The sequence below is a fragment of the Falco rusticolus genome, chromosome 2, assembly GCF_015220075.1.
Source record: "Falco rusticolus isolate bFalRus1 chromosome 2, bFalRus1.pri, whole genome shotgun sequence".
NCBI classification, from domain to species: Eukaryota; Metazoa; Chordata; class Aves; order Falconiformes; family Falconidae; genus Falco; species Falco rusticolus.
Window position 1 is genome coordinate 70,579,650 of NC_051188.1, and position 21,952 is coordinate 70,601,601.

At 44.1% G+C, this 21,952-nt stretch overlaps 1 protein-coding gene and 2 long non-coding RNA genes across 4 annotated transcripts in view; 1 reads left to right on the forward strand and 2 right to left on the reverse strand.

The window, feature by feature from the left end:
- The window catches only part of TMEM131 (transmembrane protein 131), a 103,273-nt gene extending 102,586 nt beyond the window's left edge, over window positions 1-687 (reverse strand). The window contains exon 1 of the mRNA XM_037376075.1: window positions 507-687. Within this exon, the coding sequence (XP_037231972.1) occupies window positions 507-651 (145 nt within the window). The 5' untranslated portion in view covers window positions 652-687. The remainder of the gene's footprint in view (window positions 1-506) is intronic.
- A 2,787-nt stretch (window positions 688-3,474) lies between these two features.
- LOC119142755 lies at window positions 3,475-9,508 on the forward strand. Its single transcript, XR_005102414.1, has 2 exons — window positions 3,475-3,555; window positions 8,459-9,508. It is a non-coding gene; the product is annotated as an uncharacterized LOC119142755 (long non-coding RNA).
- On the reverse strand, window positions 4,942-19,849 carry LOC119142754. Of its 2 annotated transcripts, none has more exons than XR_005102412.1 (2): window positions 18,196-19,849; window positions 4,942-7,450 (listed from the first exon to the last, which is right to left on the reverse strand). It is a non-coding gene; the product is annotated as an uncharacterized LOC119142754 (long non-coding RNA). The 2 variants fall into 2 exon arrangements; XR_005102413.1 differs by lacking the exon at window positions 4,942-7,450 and adding an exon at window positions 15,244-17,331.
- Window positions 19,850-21,952: the final 2,103 nt, after the last annotated feature.

The following is a 21,952-nucleotide window of genomic DNA, read 5'->3' on the forward strand; positions in this document are numbered from 1 at the left end:
GGTCTCGCTGTCACAGCCCAGCGCGCCGCGCTGCCCGTCCCCAGGCAGGTCTGCCCGGCTGTTTGGCTTGGCTCGCTCCCCCGCTGGAAGCCTGCCGCCGGGAAACCAGCTCCACGCCAGAACGCTCCCCCACCGCCTTCCCCTCTCTCCTTTTTAAAGGGCAGCCCCGGTCCATCCCCGCCGCTGTCAGGGAGGAGAGGCCCCACCAAGTTCGCCCGCAGGCCGGCGGCTGCCCCCCGCCACCGCACACACACGCACGCCGGCAGCGGGGCGAAGGGAGGGCAGCGCCCGCGGCTCCCCCGCGGCAGCCGTACGGCGGGCAGCGGGACCCGGCGGCCCCGCCGAGGGGGAAGGGGCGACGAGGCCGGGCGCCTCACCGGCCGCCCGCCCGCACACACCCGTCGCGTCCGCGGCACCCCCCCCCCCCCCGCCGCCACCGCCAACAGCCCCGCAGCCACCGCCGGAGGGGGTGAAGGAGGCGAAGGGACGGGAAACCTGGGTCTCACCTTCCTTCTCGGCCCGGGCCGTGTGGAGGAGCACCGCCAGCGCCAGGCGCAGCGCCGCGCCCCGCCAGGCGGCTGCCCAGCTGCCGGCGCGAGGGAACGGGCAGCCGGGGCAGCCGGGCGCCGCCGCCTCCCGCCGCGCCGTCATCGCGCTGCCGCAGCCGGTGCGGGTCCGCCGTGTCTCCGGCCGGGCCGCGGCGCGCGCGCGGAGGACCTCGGGGAGGGGCGGGGGAAGGGGCGGGGCGGGGCCGGGCCGGGGAGGCGGGCACCCCGCAGCGCGCTGCGTCTCCTGACGCGTGTGTCACCAGCGGGCGGGGGAGTGGGGGTGTGGGCCGGCGCCGCGCGCGCGCGCACGCACCGAGGCGTGTACCTGGGGTGCCGCCCCGCCCCGCCCCGCCCCGCGCCCTGCCTGCGGGGGCGGAGTTACCGGTCCAGGGCGGAAGCGGCTGCCATTTTAAGTGTGGGCAAGACGCCTCTTGTCCCTGTCTGAGGCAGGGGGTTCGGGAAATGGCTCGTTTTGGTTTGTTTTATTATTTATTTTTTTTAACTGATATTCTAGGTTTTCTGTAGGTGCTGACTGTTCGTCGTGGGGTCATCCCGCCTCTTCGGTGCTGTCCTCGTCTCTCGAAGAGTTGGGTTGCCGGTGTTACTGTTTCCTTATGGAGGGCGCCGGTGCTTCTGCCCACACTCAAGATGGCGGCGGGAGGGCGGCCGCGCGCAGGACCGCGGCGGAGGGCGGGCTGTTCCTCGCGGAGTGCCGGGTTGGCACGTTTCTTTCCGATGTTTGCGTCCTTTTCCCATGCCTTGGCTTCCCGCCCTGCTGGAGGCCCAGGATGTTGTGGGGCGGGGAGGCCAGCAGCCCTGCCAGTGAGGGAGCCCGCCCCCCGCTGCCCGGCCCGGCCGCGCAGCACCCTCGGCAGCAATAAAGCAGGGGACGGGGAGGTATTGCACGCCTGAGGCGTAATGTGAGGCCCTGTGCTGGAGCGAGGGCGTGATACCACGCGTCCGCCGCGGTTGAGGAAAGATCTCTTTCTGTACCTGTCACTCTCCGTTTCCGTGACACGGGTGGCCTTAGGGCCTTTGCGAAACACGTGAAGTGATTTCGTGGTGGGGAGAAGGCATGTTGGTAGTATGAGGTTGGTAGTCAGGTGGACATAGTGTTGCGCTGGCAAATGAGTATGTGTCATCAGTGCTGAAAGGCCCTGAGATAGCAGGCGTGCAGCCTGGCAAGGCAGCTGATAAGAGGGTGAATCGCATCGCAGCCCTAGCTTGCCAAAGTGGTCTTAAATAAAGCAGCAGAGGGAAGAGTCTGTGGTACAAATGGTCTCTGTGCACTGATGGACTGGCTTAGCTTTCTAGACTAAAAAGCTGTATGCACCCATGCTCTGTCCCTTAATCATTCATTTCCCTACGTGAGCAACATACCACGTTGGGTTTGAAGTGCTTGAACACGTGGTTGGATTTCAGCTGTTGCAACAGTGTAATAGATTTGGATAGCGTTATAAATCCGAAGTCTCTAAGGTACTGACTAACACACAGCCTAACTAAAAATAGTAATGATATTATGACTCTTACCCAATCACAACATACACTGTTCTTTGTGTCAGAACACCCCCAAGACGCTTCAAAATTCTGGGTACTGTAGTTGATGCTGCAGCCATAGCTCAACAAGATTTATTTTCAAGGGAGAAATGGAGTTGGAAACATTGGGTCAAAGCCTTTCCTGGCAACAGTGATGATTTCCAGAAGACATGTGAGGAATCAAGTTGAAGGCTTCTGTGTAGTTACTAATCTTTCAAATTGCATAACCTTTTGACTACTGTATTGAAAAAGGATGAATCAGTGACTTAGGAGCATGGGTCTCTGTTCACAGTTCTCAGAACAACCCAAGCCACAGTAAATGCAAAGCCCGATCACCTCTGTGAGTGCAAGCCCACATGTTGATTTCTGTGGGGGATAGGTACGCCCATCAAAGAGCACAATCAAATCTAAGAACTCAGAAAGACAAAACAACAGTTAGTGCTGCTTCTTAATTACAGTGGACCCTGTATTATTTTGATTTTACCTTCTTAACTAGGCTTCTGCTGTACATGTGTTACTTTTTTTTGGAAAAAGTAGTCAGCTCTTTTCTAGTTCTCCTATTTCAAATCCAGTAATGCACAACTGAGCAGCCAGATTTTCTTGCTGTAATTCATGCTGTAGAGCATCTTACCCACTAAAATGAATGGGAGCTCTAATGAGACTAAGATGTAAGGATGGCAAAATCTGCCTTGGAGTAAAAATGGAAATGCCAACTGTGCTATTAAATAAATAAATTAAAAGGAAAAAAGGCCATGGTATAAATGAGAGAACAACTGTGAGTCCTACCATTATGGTGTGTACGAATCTTAAACCTTACAGCATTAAAATATGGGGAGTTTTTAATTGTTCTATATACAGAATGTCTTTTCCAAAAGATATTATTAGATGTGTAGAAAACAAATAGCTCACAGTACATGTTCTCCCTTTCATCTTTGTCCAGAACTCCCACTGTTTTCTGTGCAGGAAAAAGCAATACAATATGGTTCAATGTCTGTAAATGATTAATAATTCCATTAATTTATTTCTGATTTAATCTGGGTTATATTATTACGTACATGTTTGAGGCCCTTCAAGTTGCTTGGTTTACGCATGCAGTGCATATAAATATTAACATTTGGAAATTGCAGTACTACTTGAGTATTGAACAGGTTTTTTAAAAAACAATTTATATACTAGAAAACCCTTTCTTGTAATAAGCGATCATGAGACATAGAATACAGTTCTTACAGAAATGTACTTTTCAGTAAACAGAAATTGCATGAATACTTAGACAATAAAGTTCAACAGCTGACTTTTCAGATGAAGAAATGCCTTGTTCTACTGGAGAATGCATCAGAAAGACTTTGAAATGGGGAGCCATACTCTGAATTCTACGACCATTGTCAGCTTTGACAATCAACTTTTAGCATGATTGCCAAAAGGGAGTAACTAACACCAGAAGAGGTATGGTCAGTCTGCCTTCAGTGGAAAGGTGTGTACTAAAGACTGACATTTACTGAGCTACGGTAGTTTAAAGTATTCCTCCTAAGCACACCCATGTTTCAGCATCTAACTGTCACGGAAGTTACCTTTGTTGATAGCTTGTACTGTCTTTCTGGGCAAGAACCCAGAACTGCTAGAATACAGATGTGTTATTTCTGTCCTGCCACCTTTGCTATGGAGGCAGGAACTGGGAGAGTAGCAGAATGTTAGTCAGAAGCCGTAATGTCTTCAACTGCTGGTACTTGTTAGAGGTTATCTGCCTGACAGGCTTCAAAAGCAGTAATAAAATGTTAGAACTGCCTTGTCTCTCCTGCAGGGGGTTTCCTCTTCTGCAGGACACTGATCAAAACCAGGTGATGTTGCACTTGAATTAATGAGAGATGTTCGTGGGGTCCCTTTCTCGGGCTCTGCTGGAAGGACAGGAACCCACAGTGGGAAATAGAGTCTCTTAAACTGGCATTGAGATTTCTGTCATGAATGTGCCCACATTACTTTCTCTTTGCTTTTACTAGCTGTTGTACATGGTCAATTGGTTGAAAATAAACCAAGCAAAGAAAGAAATGGGGAGGGAGGAGGCTGTTGGGTCATCCAATCAACTTTCCTGCTAGTATAGAGTTAGTCCTGGTAGCTTGTTTATTAGTATTTTTCAAATTATTTTTTAAATAACAAAGAACTCCCACCACTTCTTCTAAAAAATCTGCACAAACTCTGCTCTTCACTGCCAACAAGATTTTCTGAAACTCAATATTTCCCCACCTTCTTTTCTTTTGCTCCTACTTGTTCCCATATGTATAAGCCCAAGTATTTCCTCCCCATCCCTAAGGTTTGCATTACTTAAGCATTTGCTGGCTGGAGACATGCCTCCATCTACCTCTACTTTAACAAAACTAGATGTATTAAGCTCTTTTAACCTTTCTCTATAAAACCACTCTTTCAGATAATTCTTGCTGCTGTTCCTTAAATTGCCTCATTTGCCTTGACATTATGATGGATTGCACAGAAACAGTGCACATACCAGCACCAAGTCTGCTAGGGAAAAGTTGTGCTTTCAGAAATGTTTCAATAAGCTTGAGCTGCCAAAATGAGTTTGCATCACTTCAGTGCTTTGCATCACTTGGCTACATCTTTGAGCACCCTAAAACTGGGTTTACCTTCCTGTGGATCTGTGATTTGTCTTTTACTTGCCAATAATTTGCAGCTCTGGTGCTGGGCTGGACCTGTGTGCTGAAGGCAGCCCTGCAGTGAGGACAAGTGGCTTGGGGCTTCACTCCACTGCTTCATTGTCCATGCCAGCTTCAAGTCACTGGGGGGCTTAGTTTCCAACATTTTATTTGCGGCATTACAAAACTTGTGCATGAATAAAATAGAGTAGATATGATATATTGGGGTTTTAATATTCAAGATTGTCTACAAGATTTATTTTCAGTGAACCCTTGTTACTTTTTACTTAATGACTATTTTCAAGACAAACAGTGGTAAATTTGCTTTTTTATTTGTTTTACTTCTATGTTCTGTTCACTTAATCATTCATATGATCATTCACCTAAATTAAAATCCAAGATTTGTCATAAAATTTTTGTTAACCCATTGAGAAAAAATATCCTTCATTTCTTTAAGATTTTTACATTTTATGAATTAAATGTAATGATCCACACATTACTTTCTGAGAGAAAGGGATGATCACCTTCTGATCGGGCTCATCATGATACACACTTGCCCAATAAGAGCCTGCTTTCACCTTTGCCATGATAAAAAACATGACACACTGTATGGTTTTGGTTTACCGGTTTCCTCTAATAAAAGAAATGATGCAGTATTTTACTGTCAATAGTGCTAGCTGTAGTGTCACTACTGTGAACTACAATGTGAACTGTTGCTGTGGTTACATCCCAGAAAGTTGCATGCAGTAAGCATTAGCTTCATTCATTTGACCACCGCTTCGTGTTTCCCTACTGCTACATCAATGTCATGCAATTGCTGTATCTTAGCTCCTCCCTGCTGCCGTGATCCTGGCACCAGACAGAGTGGGCTGGTCTGATCTGGAATGACCTAATTAGATGTGTCTGGCATATAGGTTTGATCTATAAAAGGTGAAGGCACCTAGAGGCTGGCTAGACACGGATGTTGTGCAGCTATAGCATAGTGGCAGACTGTGCGTTGGGTGACAGACTGTTACTTGACCTAACGCATTATCAGTGTCCTCGTGCCCTGTGCCCATGTGGTGCTACATGCTGGGACATAGCAGACTTGGGAGATACAGCACAAAGTGCTCGATCCTGCCACAAAGTCCAAGATAGCAGAAGACTTCAACACCAGGTTAGCTCTGTGCATAAGAGTATATTGTCAGTCGGAGCATGTCTTTTTTAGATGCGTTGCTAGTATGCTCCAGACTTTACAGATTCGTTCCCTAAGGATGCAGCAATAGAGCCCCCTTTTGCTACCAGTACAGTACTTTTGCTGCCTCATCGTTTGGTGACCTGGCACAATTTCTGGTGTAGCTGATAGGTATTTTGGTGTGACAGCAAGGTGTGTGATATTTATTCCCCCGTACTCCACACTGATTCAGCAATGCTAGAATTTTGTAATGCAGAACTCCTCTCAATGACAGTCTGGTAGAAAACCAAGACTGCTGACACACTATCATAGTGTGGTACCCACATATCATGCTAGATAGCTGCTCATTGTGTTGTAAATTCTGTATGTCAAATTTTCTGCTGGAAGAGGAGGCATCTAATGCAAAAGCACCCTTAACTGCAGAAGCAATCCACTGATGCATTAGAAAGCAGAGAAAAGAGGAAGAAATACTAAATGAATGGGCCTGAACAGAGTGCTGAGTAACCAAATATGTTGTTTAGCCCAAAGATACACAGACTACATTCTTAAGTTCCTAAAGCTTTTCTGAGTGTTGAAACTTCATTGTAAATCTGTTCTTTCAGTTAAATGGGACTCTACAAAAATGGTGGTATGCTCATCTATGTGTATCTTTTCTGATGAGCGCATCCAACGATATTGCAATGATGGGCATCATGTGTATCGTGCCTGGGTGAGAAGATATTAGTTAATACTCAGACTGGTGAAGTACGAGTGATTTACATGGCAATTGGAAAATGATCAGCACACTTGATCATTAATCCAGTTGTCTCCATGCAGATTCAGAAGCCCAGCCACAGACACCTCCACCTGAAATTCTGGGCCAGAGTTTATTCAGTCCCAGGTTACCTGCCAATGCATATGGAACCCAGATATCCCTGTGGCATAGGAGGGCATTTCTGTGAGATGCTGTTGATCTCAGTTTACAAGCTGAACAGAGCAACAGATGAAGCATGCAAAGAGGGCACACGTCAGGCGCTGTGGATTCCAGTTGCTGCCTGGGCCCCTGATCCTCAAAGGACACCAAAGTCAGAGACATCTGTGCATGGAGATCAACTTGCAGGATGAGGCAGGATGAAATGCTGGTGGTAGAATTTGATTAAATGCCTTAAAATTTGAAAGCACCTCCATCTGCTTCTTCCTGCTTTATGTGCTTGTGGTGTGTCTTCTCCATCTTTTTAAAATCTCTCTTCTGGAAGAGCTAGAATAATTTGATGATTAGCTGCCTCTCTTTGCTCTTCAGACAGCTCTAGATATTTTCTCCATCTTAACTGAGTCATATGTTACATGATATGAAGAAGGAGTAGGTGGATGTCTGGATTTTCCTGTCCTTTCAGGTAGCCTATGTTATCATTAGTACTGGCATTCTGGGTACAGGCTCTTGGGTGTGCACTTCTTTTTTGGTCTTCCGCTGTCTCTTTCATTTCTGTTTCTGGGTTGTATTTTATAAATTATGGCTTTTCACTGTTGTCCAACTTCCCCTTTGCTGCCGTGGGCAAGCATCTCTTTCGGTTCTGCATGTTAAAATAGGAAAAAAGAAAAAAAAATTATGAGACCAAACACTAGGGTATACTCTCACGGTGCAGCTTTGTAGGTTTAGAAAGACCTTCCCTGGTATTTTATTGCTGTGAACTGATTGACATCACTTTAACATGTCTCCAAGTGCTTATTATCTCATCACTCACATTGGGAAATAAAGGCTCCCAAGAAGCAATACAGAGATGTTTACGGGTGAGGGTTAGCTCCAAGGTCTATAGGCTGTACTAGTAAGATTCCTCAAGAGTCTAATCCCTCAGCTTCCATGTTTATTTGTGACCTCCCCACGTTTATTTGTGACCTCCACACCTGCTTTTAAAATGTGCTGTGTTGACCTTTTTGTGCTATAAGCTCTGGGGGAAAGAGTGGGGTCTGTAGAACTGAAAAGCTCATGAGTGTTGTCTCCTCCCTTTCACCCTTCAGAGGAGATATTAGATCTGTCAGGGCAGAAAAAGAGAGAAGTGGCACCAGCTGAGTGGGACAAGAGTAACATAGCTCCTGCAAGAGGCTTCAGTGACAGCGTGGGGCTGAGCAGTCCTGCAAATGGGATACAGCCAATGCTTCAGGATTTGGCTGCAGTTACCAGTGCTGGCTCTTCCTAACTGGGCTAGCATGTCATCGTAGAATCACAGAGTGGTTTGGGTTGAAAGGGACCTTAAAGGTCATCTAGTTCCAACCCTTCTGCTATGGGCAGGAACACCTTCCACTAGCCCCAGCTAACCTGGCCTTGTCTTACTGTCCTGCAAAACTGTATCCGGTGCCTACCAAATCCCAGTCTGCATAAGCTGAGATATAGCTGAGTGTGAGACATCCCAGGTTTTTGTTATACAGCAGAGTACAAAAAGATTCAAAACTGAAGTGGTGCCTTGGTTGAGGAACTATGATAGGTTGGAGGACCAAGGAGGCCTGAGCTGAGGCTCCTGAATAAGTAATCTGTTTTCTTGAAGAAGTTTGTTTTTAATAAGAATCAGTTGCTCTTCTTCCAGGTGCTGTTCTCCCATCAGCAACGCAAGAGCTGTCAGCCTTGCCTGTCTGAACTAAGGTATGGATGTCTGGGCATGCATCAGGATAGAGGTAGAATTTCATCTAACAGAAAGAACAAGAGGGCGAATTGAGAACCCAGAGAAGACAGAGCATTTGGGAACTGATGCCCTCTCTGGAATATTAAAAGACCTTGTGAAAACCTCAGGAGTTATGTCTGCATGGATGGGTGTGGAGAGTTGCTTGCCTACTCTTACACTTGGAGCTACCAGGATGCAGGCCAGCTCTGATATGAAAACTCAAACTGCAGCGGTGTGACACCGTGATCATTTACCATAACTGCTGTCTCTGCAGGACTTATCAACACAGCCCTGAACTTACAGTTAATGCAACTACCTGACATCCAGACCAGCCTGGCTTACATTCAGCCAGCTCAGGCCACAAACAACGGCACGCACCACTCTGCATGGACACTTTTGGTTAGCTGCAGGAGCCAGCTCTTACATGGCTTCTGCAGCAGTCGTACACGGATACAGAATGAATTGCCAGTCATTGCACAGTGGAAGCAAACCATCCCTGTGACAGCAACACTCAGTACATAATTTCGTATTTTATAGTATATAATCCCTTGGATTGTTCAAATAATATGTAAAAATTACAGTATATTGAAACAAAAGAAAAACATCAAACCCAGAGATCTCGAAACGGACATATTTAAAATTACTTTGAAATGAAATTAAGCTTTTCAAAGACAAATGGGTTTCTTGTAGCTCCAAAACAAAATAGTAAGACACAAAATCCAGACTGACTTGTGCAGAAATGATTTAAGTGGTGAATGGGGAGGAGATGGTCATAGAGAGCTGAGCTGAATAAAGTACATTTGCAAGTTCTTGAAAAACTCACCTAGGAGGCAGTCCTGCAGAAAATCTGTAAACTCCTTATGACTCAACTTGATCCAGATAAGGTTTTCATAGGGGTATAAAGGAAAAAACCTCTGATCTTGGTTGCTGTGGTAGAAAATTGAGTAATAAACAATGGTTCTGTTAATGTCTTAATCGTAGCTTATACAGAATTTTCTCTTGCCAACATTCCTTTGCTTCTCATTGTACTTTGACACAGCGTGATGGCGTGAGTGTCTCAAGTGAGCTCAATAGCTCTTCCATGAGGAGGCCTGACTCCTTGTAGGCCACCAAAGCTGGATGTGTCAGAAGAAAGGGACTAGATGAAAAGCAGCCAAGGGGACTTCCTGGCTGGGAATTGTGCAGCCAGCCATCAGCCTGCTTTCATGGAAACACTAGTAACAGAAACATCCCCAGAGAACCATTTGGGCAAATAACGATGACAGATGGATCTGGGAAGTCCAGCTTCTCCCTTAGGCAACATCTGCTGGTCTTGGAAGTATCCAGAAAGCCACACCACACTTAAAAATGAAACAAACAAATAAATGTGCAAGAAGAAGAAGAAGGACAAACCAAGATAAATTAGCTGCCAAAGTACATACTTGCTGCGATAACCTGCATTTTAACAGTAAAGCTGATGATTATGTTGCATAGCAGCACTCATGCCAGATAGAGAGCAAAGATCATTCAGTATCATAATCAAGAGTCTGAGGCCAACAAGGGCTGGTCATGTCCTGAACTTGCAGGTATTAAACTCTTGATCCTGCTTGAAACGTGGCTATTTACTCTCCTTTCTGGTTTATCTGCACATCCCTCCTAAAATATGGGGAAGGGAAAACACTTCAGAGTATTGGTAAGTGAAGCTTTGTTAGAGTCTTGCGTGGTTCATAAGTCTTGTCATCTGTTTAAAGTTAGAAAACCGAGTTACAAAATGGGTACACTGACTGAAAGGCAGGAAGAGGGAACACCAAGGCTTTGAATAGAAAACCTATGAATTTATAAGAGACGAGAAAGCATTTTTTTGAAACTACTGTCCCTAATAAAAAAACCCAAACCCTAGTGCTACAATGACATTCTGTGAAATTCTCAAACGTGTTCCTACATTTGGTTATTGATAAATAAGTTGGTAACCTAGTGGCTACCTATATAGAAAGCTGTGCAAGTGTCTGGAGCACAAGTGAAAACTGACTTATTTATAGTTTAACATTTCATTTCTTTTCATGCTTCATATCTTTGAAACCAGTGTCATTTTTAGCTCTTCAAAATACAGGGGCACCAGTTTCGTTTTTGCAAACCTACATTTTTAAAGGAGGGTGTTTAAACAGTGCTGGCAACTTTGTATTTCTAAATGTTAGAGTACTGGTTTTCATCTAAATAAAGCAAGCAGGATCTGCAGTTGAAAATTAAGTTTGTAAGCTCAGAAAATATGGTTAGGAAAAATATGTGGAAAAACAAAAAATTCCAATTAAAAATATCTGCTAAAATTGGACTTGTAACGCCTGCTGCAATGTTACTGTTACCAATGCAGTTGCTGCAGAAAGCAGAGTACTGGGACCAAGTACAGAAGCACAGGAATTAACTCTTAGCTACTCCAGCAGGGCAGAGCCCTGTGAATCACGCTAGGAAGCACAGATCAAATCCTCTTATGTAAATATCATACAGGGCTGGCACTAATCCTCTGTGCACCCTAGGAGGACTGCTGATGTGGCATTCCCCAAATGCACATTTGCTTTGCGTAATTGTGGGCAGTCGTTCTTGGGCACAGAAGGCTGAAGTGTAAACCATCATATTGTCTGCTCAGGGTGAGCAAAAACGCTTGGGGAAAAGCAAACTGAGCATGACCCTGGGTTCCCAGGTCCACTTCATACACCCCTTGTGGTCACTGCCCTCCCCACAGATGGGATATCCTCCCCCCAGCACAGTAATGTCTCACGCCTGGGTCAAAGCCTATGGGGACCCAGGTGTCCTGTCCTGGTCCCAGGTCCTGCTGGATCTCCAGAACCATGTCTCTGGCATCCCCTTGGGTTTCCCAGCAGTTTTCCACTTCAGTGCGGAGTGCAGAGGAGCCATCTCCTGTTTCACACCAATGTTTAACTTGCTGAATCAGGACTCCATGAACTGATTCAGACCTGGTTTCTGGTGACTAATGCCAGGCACTCCCTTCCTCCTAGGCAGCGGTACCTCCTCAGTGTTCCCAAGCCCTGTTCAGCCAGGCAGCTGCAGGACTGGAGACCAGATGTGCTGCTCTCCCCCACTGAACAAGTGGTGACAGATAAGGCCTTCTTTCAGTTGTGGGTTTTTTTCTTTTTAATTTATATTTATTTATATAACAGTGTCAATTTGTAGCCTGAATTTTAAAAGAAAAATATCTGTGTAGTTATATGGTCATAAAGTATAATCCCTGCACACACAGATCCTATAGTTTACAGGACTGATCTTCTCGAAGAGAGTCTGGGTGGGGTACTGTGAAACTCTTGCTGTTGCTCTGCTCAGTCAGCTGGGATCAGATGTGGAATAAAGCAAATATCTTAGGAATGCTTTTAGCATTGAAGACTTTATGATAGGCATAATTTTATCGATGTGAAGTTGTCTTCTACCAGGTTGTTTTATCATTCGCATGTAGAAGTCTAAGACTTAGGAGATCACTTTGAGTGAAAGGTCTGGCCTGATCTTTCGTTTGCCTTTCCTCACCCATCAAACACAAAAGCTGTAATATAATACAAACACAGCAATTTCACACTAAGACAACCATACAGCATCACCGCCAGGCACTCTCTGCAACTTTTCCCTATTTTGTTTAGCAAGATATTGAAAGCATTAGCAGTTCTATCACTGCTGCGATCTCTGTGATTGCAGGAAGCCCACCAGTCCTCGCTGGCTCCAGTATGAGACTGCCTGCGCAGGTCTGGGGGATACCCCACATCCTTCATTCTAGATTATCAGTGAGACAGAAATGTTTGTTCTGCTGACCAGGCCCACCCATTGCATGCAATTTGTCTCTTGAAGGCTTCAGTGCAGAAGCCCCTGACATCCCCAGTGAGTTAAACCTTCTTAACTCATATTCTAAAAAAGCTTCAGAGATCTTTTTGCCTAGGCTGGATCTTCCTCTTGTGGGCTTTCTTGGGTGTCTTCAGTTTTATATCTTGAGTTAGATAATTTCTTATCCTCTGAAATATCTCTGGCGTATTCATGAATCTGAAAAGTACTCCGCAGAACTTGTGGTGATTTGTGCTCTATCTGAATTTTTCAGTGTCAATGTAATTGGATGACCCAGACTCCCAGTCGAAACCAGTAAGATAGTGTGCTCTGACTGCAGGAAAGTCTGCTGCTATTTTGAACCATATTTCTCATAGTTAATGCAAAGCTTTGACTCAGTTGTTGGGAAGTTGTTGAGGGTTTGGTGTTTTGGTTTTTTTTCTTTAATAGTTGCAGTATGAGAAGTTCAAGATGATGTAGATGAGGTCAGGCCATTTTGCACCACCCAATGCAATCCCTCAGAATTATCCACTGTGACAAGAAAAAACAAGATGCAAGGGCACATTGTGGTATGTCAGCTGATACTACACCCAGCTGGATTGCTCAAATCCTTGCAAATTTAAGGAAAATGGGTTGTATTAGAGCATTAACTTCTATTCTTTGTCTTCTGTGAATGTTTCTCTAATTTCTGAACAGTGGGATGTTTCACACTTCTTCGCCATGACATGCTGTGAAACGTTTGCCTATTGTCCTTAGGGTCTGGTAATGTCAATCACATTTTTTGTTCTTACTTGGAGCTCAACTTTTGATGCCATGTGAGGCCATGTCCTGACAAGGAGAAAACCTGATGACACAGCTGTAGTTTCAAATACTCCAACAGGTTCACTTAGGCATGCTATTGCACAATGACCTAGTTTAGAGCTATCATGGGAAGCAATTAATCTCTGTCACTCTATACTCATTCTAGAAGCACCTGAAGCCCTGAGAACTCCCTGGAGCCATGTCTCTTCCTGCCAGCTTTCTGTAGAGGGGTTCAGCTCTGCTCCAGAGCACATTTACTCACTTCAGTAGCCCAGAGCCCCTCCGGAGTCTCTAGGTGAAAGCAACTCTCAGTACAATAGCAACAGGAAAACTGATTGCACAACATAATCCACTGAGTTTTCACACCACCAAATTTAAAAGGAGATTAATTTCTTTTGGTGTCTGCATCAGGCAGTCATTGGTAGCTCGCAGTGTTATTCTGACAGTTTTCTTCCCCTTCAGCTCCAAAGTATTTTTTGTGGATCATATTTCCACCAAATCACAACTCTTTTCAGTGGTTGATTTCTGCAGAGAGCAGCAAGTGCCTGGACAGCTCTTCACACATGTCACTCCGGTTGTTGTGTGCCAACATCTCTGCAGCTCCTGCTTTCCTGGATGAGGCTTCCCTCCATTTGGGCAACTCCACCTCCCTTGGCCTTTGTCTCTATATCATCTGCAAATACCATCTGGCCCAGGGCCCCCTTAAGAAACAGCTTCTTTTATCCGAACCATGGGATGCCTGTGAATGCATTGCACTTGGGCCTCCTCCAACTCTTTAGTCACTGGAAATGGTTCCTTGAAATGCTGCATCTGGCCTAAACGACTCACCCTGAGGCTGGGAATCCACAGCTGATACCTTTAAAAAAACACCCTGATTTTCTGTCTCGGTTGGTAGCCTATCCATGGCATTATCTTCCTCAGCTAACAAAATATGAGTTGCCTTTGTGCAAACTCTTTTAAAAGTAAATGTTAATACAAGACTTTCTGATGGCCTCCCCCTGGGCACGCAGACTCCCTCTGTTACTCATTCTGAATTCAGTCCATGAAGCTGTGCCTCACTTAAACCATCTTCTGACCAGAAGCAGAGGGAAACCCCCAGCAAAATCTTCCTCAATGCAAATAACCACCTCTGTGGAGGTTGCCCTATTGCTGCTTTGTGGTTTGCTGTTTATTCGGCATTTCCAAGGAGCCAAGTTTCTGCTTTTTTCCTTCCTGCACTGCAAGAGAAATGTTATGAGACTTTGCTTTGCAAGACGCACAGCCTACATATTAAAAATTGTGGCAAAAGTCTTTGGCCTTGCCATCCAGAAGTACCGTCAAGATGCTTTCCTGCTTTCCTTTTACCCTCAGAGAGTATTATCTCAATGACTGGAAAGCCCTCCTACTCAAGACCAACAAATTTCTTCTTAGAAGAAATACTTTTTCTGTTCTGAGCCTACTGCTGCAGGTGCAAAGTATCAAAGGCTACCAGGGAAAGGCAGTAACATGCCCAGTGTGGAGAGCAGCGTTGCCTGCCTTTGCTGCTGCTGGCTCAGAGGCAGCAATTACAGTATAAAGCTGCAAAACATGTTATTAATAAAATACAGCACCATCTTTTGGAGGAGGTGCTGTCTGGCCTGGTAATTTTAAACTACTTATTCTCTCACCTATCTACAAAAGAGCAGGGACTGGGGACTGCAACCTAGAGGCAACTGAGCCGCCAGAAAGGTAATGGTTAAGTTAAAGCCATGCACAGATTTTGTGCAGAGGAAGGCTTAAGTCAAGTCAAGGCAACAACAAGAGGCTCGCAAGACTCTTCTGACCCTGAATCTGGCCCTTGAACTGGGAGCTAGACCTGCAGAGTCCTGCTTTTACGTGATATTTTACTTGTCTCAGTAAATGAACAGCAACTGCTTTGTCCTTGTTATCAGAGTGAAAGAATATTGACTCATACTTCTGCCAATTTGGTTTATGGTTGCTGCATGGTCAAAGATTAGTAGGGTGAGCTAAGGCCTTGATTCAGGTGGGTTACCAATACTTTTGCAATAAAGCATTTAATTAAGACTTTGTCTCTAGTCAAATAGATGTTCTTATGAAGATTAAATTAGAATTGTACTTAATGAGGTTTTCTTCTCTTTTTTTTTCTTTTTTACTTCTTCGCAGAAAAGAAAGACCTAGAATAATTTCTTACTGTGGCAGTACAATCTCATTTAAATTTATAAGCCCTGTAATGACTTTCATATAGCACAACAGCTGACATGTAAAGATAAACAGCATTATTTTATTATTTCTGTGACTCACTTGACATCAGTCCACATTTATTCATACCTTGAGAAACATACTGATGGGTAGGGAAATTTGTTTTAATTATCAAGCAAATGAATATTTTAGTTAATTTTATTTATGGTGTATATCTATCACTGTAATAAAAACGCAGATATTTAGGGCAAAAGTCCTTTCTGAGTCCTGTGGCTTGTGATCTCAGATTTGTAGGCATCAGACAGCTTTTTCATTAATTTAGGTCTGTGGGGGAGCTACAGTTAGTAATACTGGTAAAATAAGAGCTGCTGAATGTTCTTTCTATGTGACCTAGCAATTGTAGCACGTGCCATCACCTGATAACTTAGTTGTTCTCTTGTACAGTCCTCGCTATGATGGGTTCAGATACTTGAACTCTTTCTCCTCTCTGGCTATCAGATGGCTCTAAACAGTGAGTGTGGTCTAACAGGCTCTATGCAGAAGGCTCTGCCTTTTTTTTTCCCCTGAAGGGGAAATTGCTTACTGCGCAGGGTTCTGGGCTCATGAATAAAAGTACTGGGTGCCTGGCCGAGACCCCTCTATCTGTGCCTGTCTCCTTCTTGCTGAAGGAAGGCCAGTTTTCTAAATTTTTTCCCCATCATTCTGAGTGTGAGAGTTATTGATCCCCCATTGCCAAAGATATCTGAGACCTTCCCAGCCATCTGCTGTTCCTCTGGGACTGTGATGCTGCACCTCTCATCTCTGTGGCGTGACTCCGGTGGTTTCCTTTTGCAGAGGCAGGAGATGGAGATTGGTAGCCTTCAGCTCAGATCCTGTCATACCTAGTAATGTGACTGCCTTCCACTTACCTAATGTACTGTAAACTTTCTCTTATCAGTAAAAGTCTCTGACACAGGAGGAACCCAGGAAGTTATAAGAGGCAAAAAAAGACCCAACTATAAAGGCACTTAAGTTCTAAGTGATGAAGAGATCAGTCATAGACTGCTCCACTTACTCATTCTTCCAGCTCCTAAACACTTCTGTAAGTACTATATAAAACCAATAAGCAGCTGAGTTCTTCATGTTGCTGAAGAATTGATATATGCATGTTTCAGTTCTTCAGTTTGTTACATACGAAGCCAGGAATGAAGAACAAAACCATCTATGTGAGAAGAAATCACTTAAATACAACTATTTGAAGTGGAGGAAAGGGTACTACCCTACAACTGGGAGACCGACTTTTTCTGGGTGTTCCCAAAGTTATGCTTTCTGCTTGTCTTCCTCTGATGATTTTCCATATCTCCAGTGTCCCACTGCTTTTTGTGCTGTACAGCTTTTGGTCATGGGCTTCTTTTGAGTAAGCAGATACAGCTGAAGTTTTCATGATGCCTGAAATCTTTAGTTGGAAAAGATTCAAGGCAAATACAAGAGGCCACCAAATCCCTTCCTGTTACCAGTAAATAATTGTCAAAGACTACAGAGAATGTTGTAGACATGTCAAATTTTTGGTAATCTCAGAAGCAGAAAGGGAAGATCCTAATGTAAATACCAAGTGGTATCTGTCCTGGGAGGCCAACATGCCAATCAAACTGAAAATAGCTCTTCAAGTAGAAAACTGCCTGCAGCTTTAATCAGCTTTAGCTACTTTTTTTGCAGAGTACCATATTTACCAAAGTGTAGGGCAACCTTGAATGTAAGGTGACCTCTCACTGTCTGTTTTAGCAGGAAAAAAAAAATCAAATATCACCATGTGCTGAAAATTCCCTGAATTATCATTGCAACCCAGAATGACCCTTTCTCTGACAAGCCACCCCCAACGCTTGATGGAGATGAGAGAATTAATGTGGAGCAGGAAGTATGTTGGTGGTAAGGACTGGGCTTGTTCTTAGATGAGACAGTCACTGGTTCCATGGGAAGTCAAGAAAAAAAACAGCAAATAGAAGTTGTACCTCTTTAAAACTTGAAGGGTATTTCCAGGAGAATTTCTGGAGAGAAGTGTACAGAAATGACAGAAGTGTACAAAAGACTTTAGTAAAGAGTATGTGATTTGTGCCTATGATACTGTCCTGGTTTTGGCTGGGATGGAGTTAACTTTCTTCTTAGCAGCTAGTACAGCAACAACTGAAAACATCAGTGTGCTATCAACATTGTTCTCAGATCAGAGCCAAAACACAGCGCTGCACCAGCTACTAAGAAGAAAGTTAACTCCATCCCAGCTGAAACCAGGACATATACATGGATAATGACATGAATGCCACCTGTAGGCAATTATGTAGTTTATGGGATTCTACAACATAACCCATACATTGGTGGAAATAATTATATCAGTAATTAAAGGTAAACCTTGCATCTAGATCCTAGGATCAACAACTGTGGGAAACCACAGCAGCTTCAGTATTGGGTTTGGTAACCAGATTATAAAAGAAGGAACCATGAGCTACAGATATTCCTTGCTAGCAGCAGTGCCTTCAGCTGGCATTTCAGGATGCTATTATAAGCGTCCTTAGAGATCCTTTTGAAACATTTGATAACGTCACAAGGGTAATTACATTTTTGTCCAACTTTACCCGGGAAATAAGGCACCTGGAGACAGTTAACGCCTTTCCTACATGCAGCCAGCCAAATCCCATGCAGAAAAGCTGCCTTCTGTTTCTGAGCGCTCCTTTGCTCTCTGTGCAATTTGTGATTGCAACGGTGAGATTGAATTTGTGGCATAACAGCTCAAGTGGAAAAAGTGCGCATTAATTCCAGAGGTTGGCTAAAAGTCCTAAATGTAGTACATCCATCCCAAATTCTACAAAACTGACCATTTCTACATTGGAATCTCCTATGAAAATTACTTCATTTACTTTAGTTCGTTCATGATTTAGGCTACAATTCCTTTGGGAATCAGATTAATGCTGGTACAAGTCCAAATGCCCAAGTTTCCACAGAGGAGTCTTCTCTCCCTCGTTCCCCCACCTCTGGTTCCAAAACCTGGAAGAAACCTGGAGGTTTCCCAAATCATTAAAGGTTTCTAGATTTATTTAGCTAAAAACAATTTTACTGTATGTAATAACAGGTTTGAACAGAAAGAGTACCCCGTTTTTTTAAAATTTTGCAATTCTTCTGGCAGTTCCAAACTTCCCGGAAACTGCTGAAGACATCCTTCAGATGTTTCGTCCTCATTACACTCATAGTCATGGGATTGCCTGGGTTTAGGTGTAGAACTCAGACTTTCAGCTTACAAAAAGTTTGTTGGGGGTGGTTCCCAAACGTTTCTGTTCACTCAGCCAAGCAGAACATAAGGAAAAACAAGGAAGCCAATATAAAATTATTTTGTTTGGACCTGTATCCCAACATTGCGCATAGTTAAAGCGCTCAGAGCCACATGAAAACATGGCTTTGAACCACAGAAAAGTCATGGCTCAAGGATGTATTACACATGCATGAGGACTACACGGATGACTTGACAGCTTACAGATGCTGGGGAGGAATACATTTCAGGAAGGCCAGGGCCGTAGATCATTGCCTGGCATCTCTTCAGCTCTGTAAACTGTTCTCTCCCGGATCAGGTTTCAGAAAGGAATGCTGTCACGGGAGATTTTACACCATGACTAAAACTGCTGACTTTCCAGCAGGATGTTGAACCTCCCATTCCAGGCTCAGCGCTTGCTTTATTTACAAATGCAGCCCCTAGTTTTTACACGGCGGAAGAACAGGGGTAAATGCTTTGCCTTGGGAGCATTATGTGTGAGCGGAGAAAGTACCACTCATCTCCCCAGCACCACAGTCTCTCCTCCAGAACAGTAGGAAAAGCCCTCATCTGCAGTCAGGGAGCTATTAGAAGGAAAGAGCATGAAAAGGAATTGGAGTTCACTGTCAGCTTTGATTCCAGCAGAAAAATTACCTATAGAATAGAGCATCTGAGGCTGCAATGTATCTTCTGTTGCATTCTTCATGCTGGGAGGGAGGATCTGGACAGGGTCTACTGCAAAGGCAACAGCTGCAGGGAGGTTTTGTGGCTGCGTGGTTCTACTAAAGACCTGGCACTCTGTAGATTGACTTGGGACAACTCCTAGAAAACATACCTTTTGCTGTAAGGTAACAAACCACCAGCCAGGGGACAAATCTTTACTGGCAATCACACCAAAATACTATTTTTAGTGAAGTAATGGGTAGTCAATTATTAGTCTGAAAGTTCAGTAATACTTAAATGGTGACAGTTTCTATAATGTTATAGAAAGATGAAGTTTCCTATTAGCTGCTCTTTCATAGTAGCAAAAATTTACCTCAAAATACAAAAGTTCAAAATGGAAACCCATGTAAGCATTGGTAACTTGTGCTGTGGGCTTGGTTCAGTCGCTGCCAATGTTCACAAGTTCTTTATGAGTGACAAGATTTTATCTTGAGTCCCAGCTTCCTGAGTCATGGGATTCTATGATATTCTCCCCTCTTTCCCTTCCTCTCCTGTCAAAGGATGACTTGGCAACCATCATGGAAGTATTTGAAGCTGCAGGCTTCCTGAAGCCGGAAAAAAGAGAAAGCAAACAAACCCACCTTTAATGTGTATATACATACGCATGCATACACCCATACACCCATAGGTATATGTATATATGGTATGGATGGGTGCGTCCATGTGTATCTGTCCATCTGTACGGAGTGAGGCAGGGAGAGAGAGACATAAACATCTCATGATCTTTGTGAAAGCATGGATTTCAGCTTCTGGAAGGCAGTCAGCTGCAATGCTAACCTTCTGCAAAAAAAAAATAATGAAAGTTTGGAGCTACATAGTCAGTTTGGAGAAGACTCCTCATGCTGCCACGGGAGGCCCTTTAGGAGATAGCGCACTTTATGGCTGGGTCTGGCAAGCACTTGCTCCACTTCAGCAGCTTTTCACATGGATGGAAGTGGTAGCCAGCGAGGAGCTACCCATGAAGGAGCACAAGACCTCTGTCTCTTCAAGCAAGGGATTCCAGCACCCTGATACTGCACTTCGTTTTCGCACTCGTGGTAGTAAAGTTTGCATCATACTTTGTGAGGTCAGAAGCTAAGGATTCAAAAATTACATTCCTCCTCATGAGTAAGCTTTAGCATGATCTGGAATGACTCATCAGGTTAAAGGCTTGTAAGGCCAAGCCATTTATGCAAATAGGCTTTTAAGTATTGGCTGAGTTTTCTGAGAAGGAAATTTTGTATAAAAAGCATGAAGAATTGCATCCAGTAGGTACTAAATATTGAAATAACATTTTTGTCAAGGTAATTCTATACACTATAGACTTTCTTATTTGTCCCTTATGTTTTTTTCTATATGCCAAAATAAATTTTAAACAGAAAAACCAATACATAAATGCCGTCAAGTATTATTGCCATCCAATATATCCAGACTCATTTAGTTAACTTGTCAGGCTTAGTTTTTACCAAGTTCTTTCTGTGGCTATGACAAATTGTATCTCCAAATCCGATTATTCATTAAATGTCTACTGTGAATTTCAGGCTCCCTCATGCTTAAAATACAGTGGATGTTTAATGGGATTAAGAATTAAAATATGTTTCTTAATTTTATTTAATTTATGACTTAAAATTACAGAATTTAAATTCTAAGGACACTGCAGAATACATCAATTAACCGTACTGAGCTAATTAACTTTTTAAATAATTTTTTTTACTACAGCACATAAATTTTCAGACCTGAAAGAAACCACTGGACTGTTTATTACTGAGATTAGCTTAAAGGCTTTGTTTTGATTTCAGTGGTGGACACATTTTAATCTATTTTTTTAGTTAATAATGAATGACTGAATCCTCATTGCAGAAAGATTCAATGATGAAATTAAACATTATTTTGGAGTATTGTTTCCCACTGTTTCTTGAGTGCCATAATAAGATCTTGGGAAGCTTGTTGCAGGACTTCAGAGACATGAACACCTCACTTCTGTGCTGTAGTAAACTACAGAAATTTTGCTCTCCTGCAGCTGGGGAGCAGGCTTAGAGCTGAGGTTCTCATCACCTGCTGCACAGAAACCCCTGAGCCCGGCCCCGTGCACACCTATAGTGCACACCTATAGTGCACACCTATAGCTAGCTGCTAGCTATGGGAGGTTCCCATGGATTCCTGTAGATTCTGGCTTAAATGGTTTAACCCCGGCTGGTAATTAAGTACCACATAGCGCTCACTCGCTTGCTCACTCCCCCCTCACCCTGAGGGATGGGGAGGGGTGTTAGAAAGGAATGTAAAACTCAAGGGATGAGATAAGAACAATATAATAATTGAAACAGAATAAAAATGAAAGTAGAAGAATAACAATGACCGGTGCCCAGCTAATCCTCCCAGAAATGATCTGTCTGCCCCAGCCAGCCCCCCAGGTATACATACCAGGTATGGCCTCCCATGGTACGGAACACCTCTTTGGCTAGTTCGGGTCAGCTGCCCTGGCTGTGTGCCTGTGGAGGCTGGGAACCTCCCATAGCTAGCAGCTAGCTATAGGTGTGCACTGTAGGTGTGCACGGGGCCGGGCTCGGGGGTTTCTGTGCAGCAGGTGCCGAGAACCTCAGCTCTAAGCCTGCTCCCCAGCTGCAGGAGAGCAAAATTGGCTCCCAATTCCTTGTGCCCCTCCAGCCCTC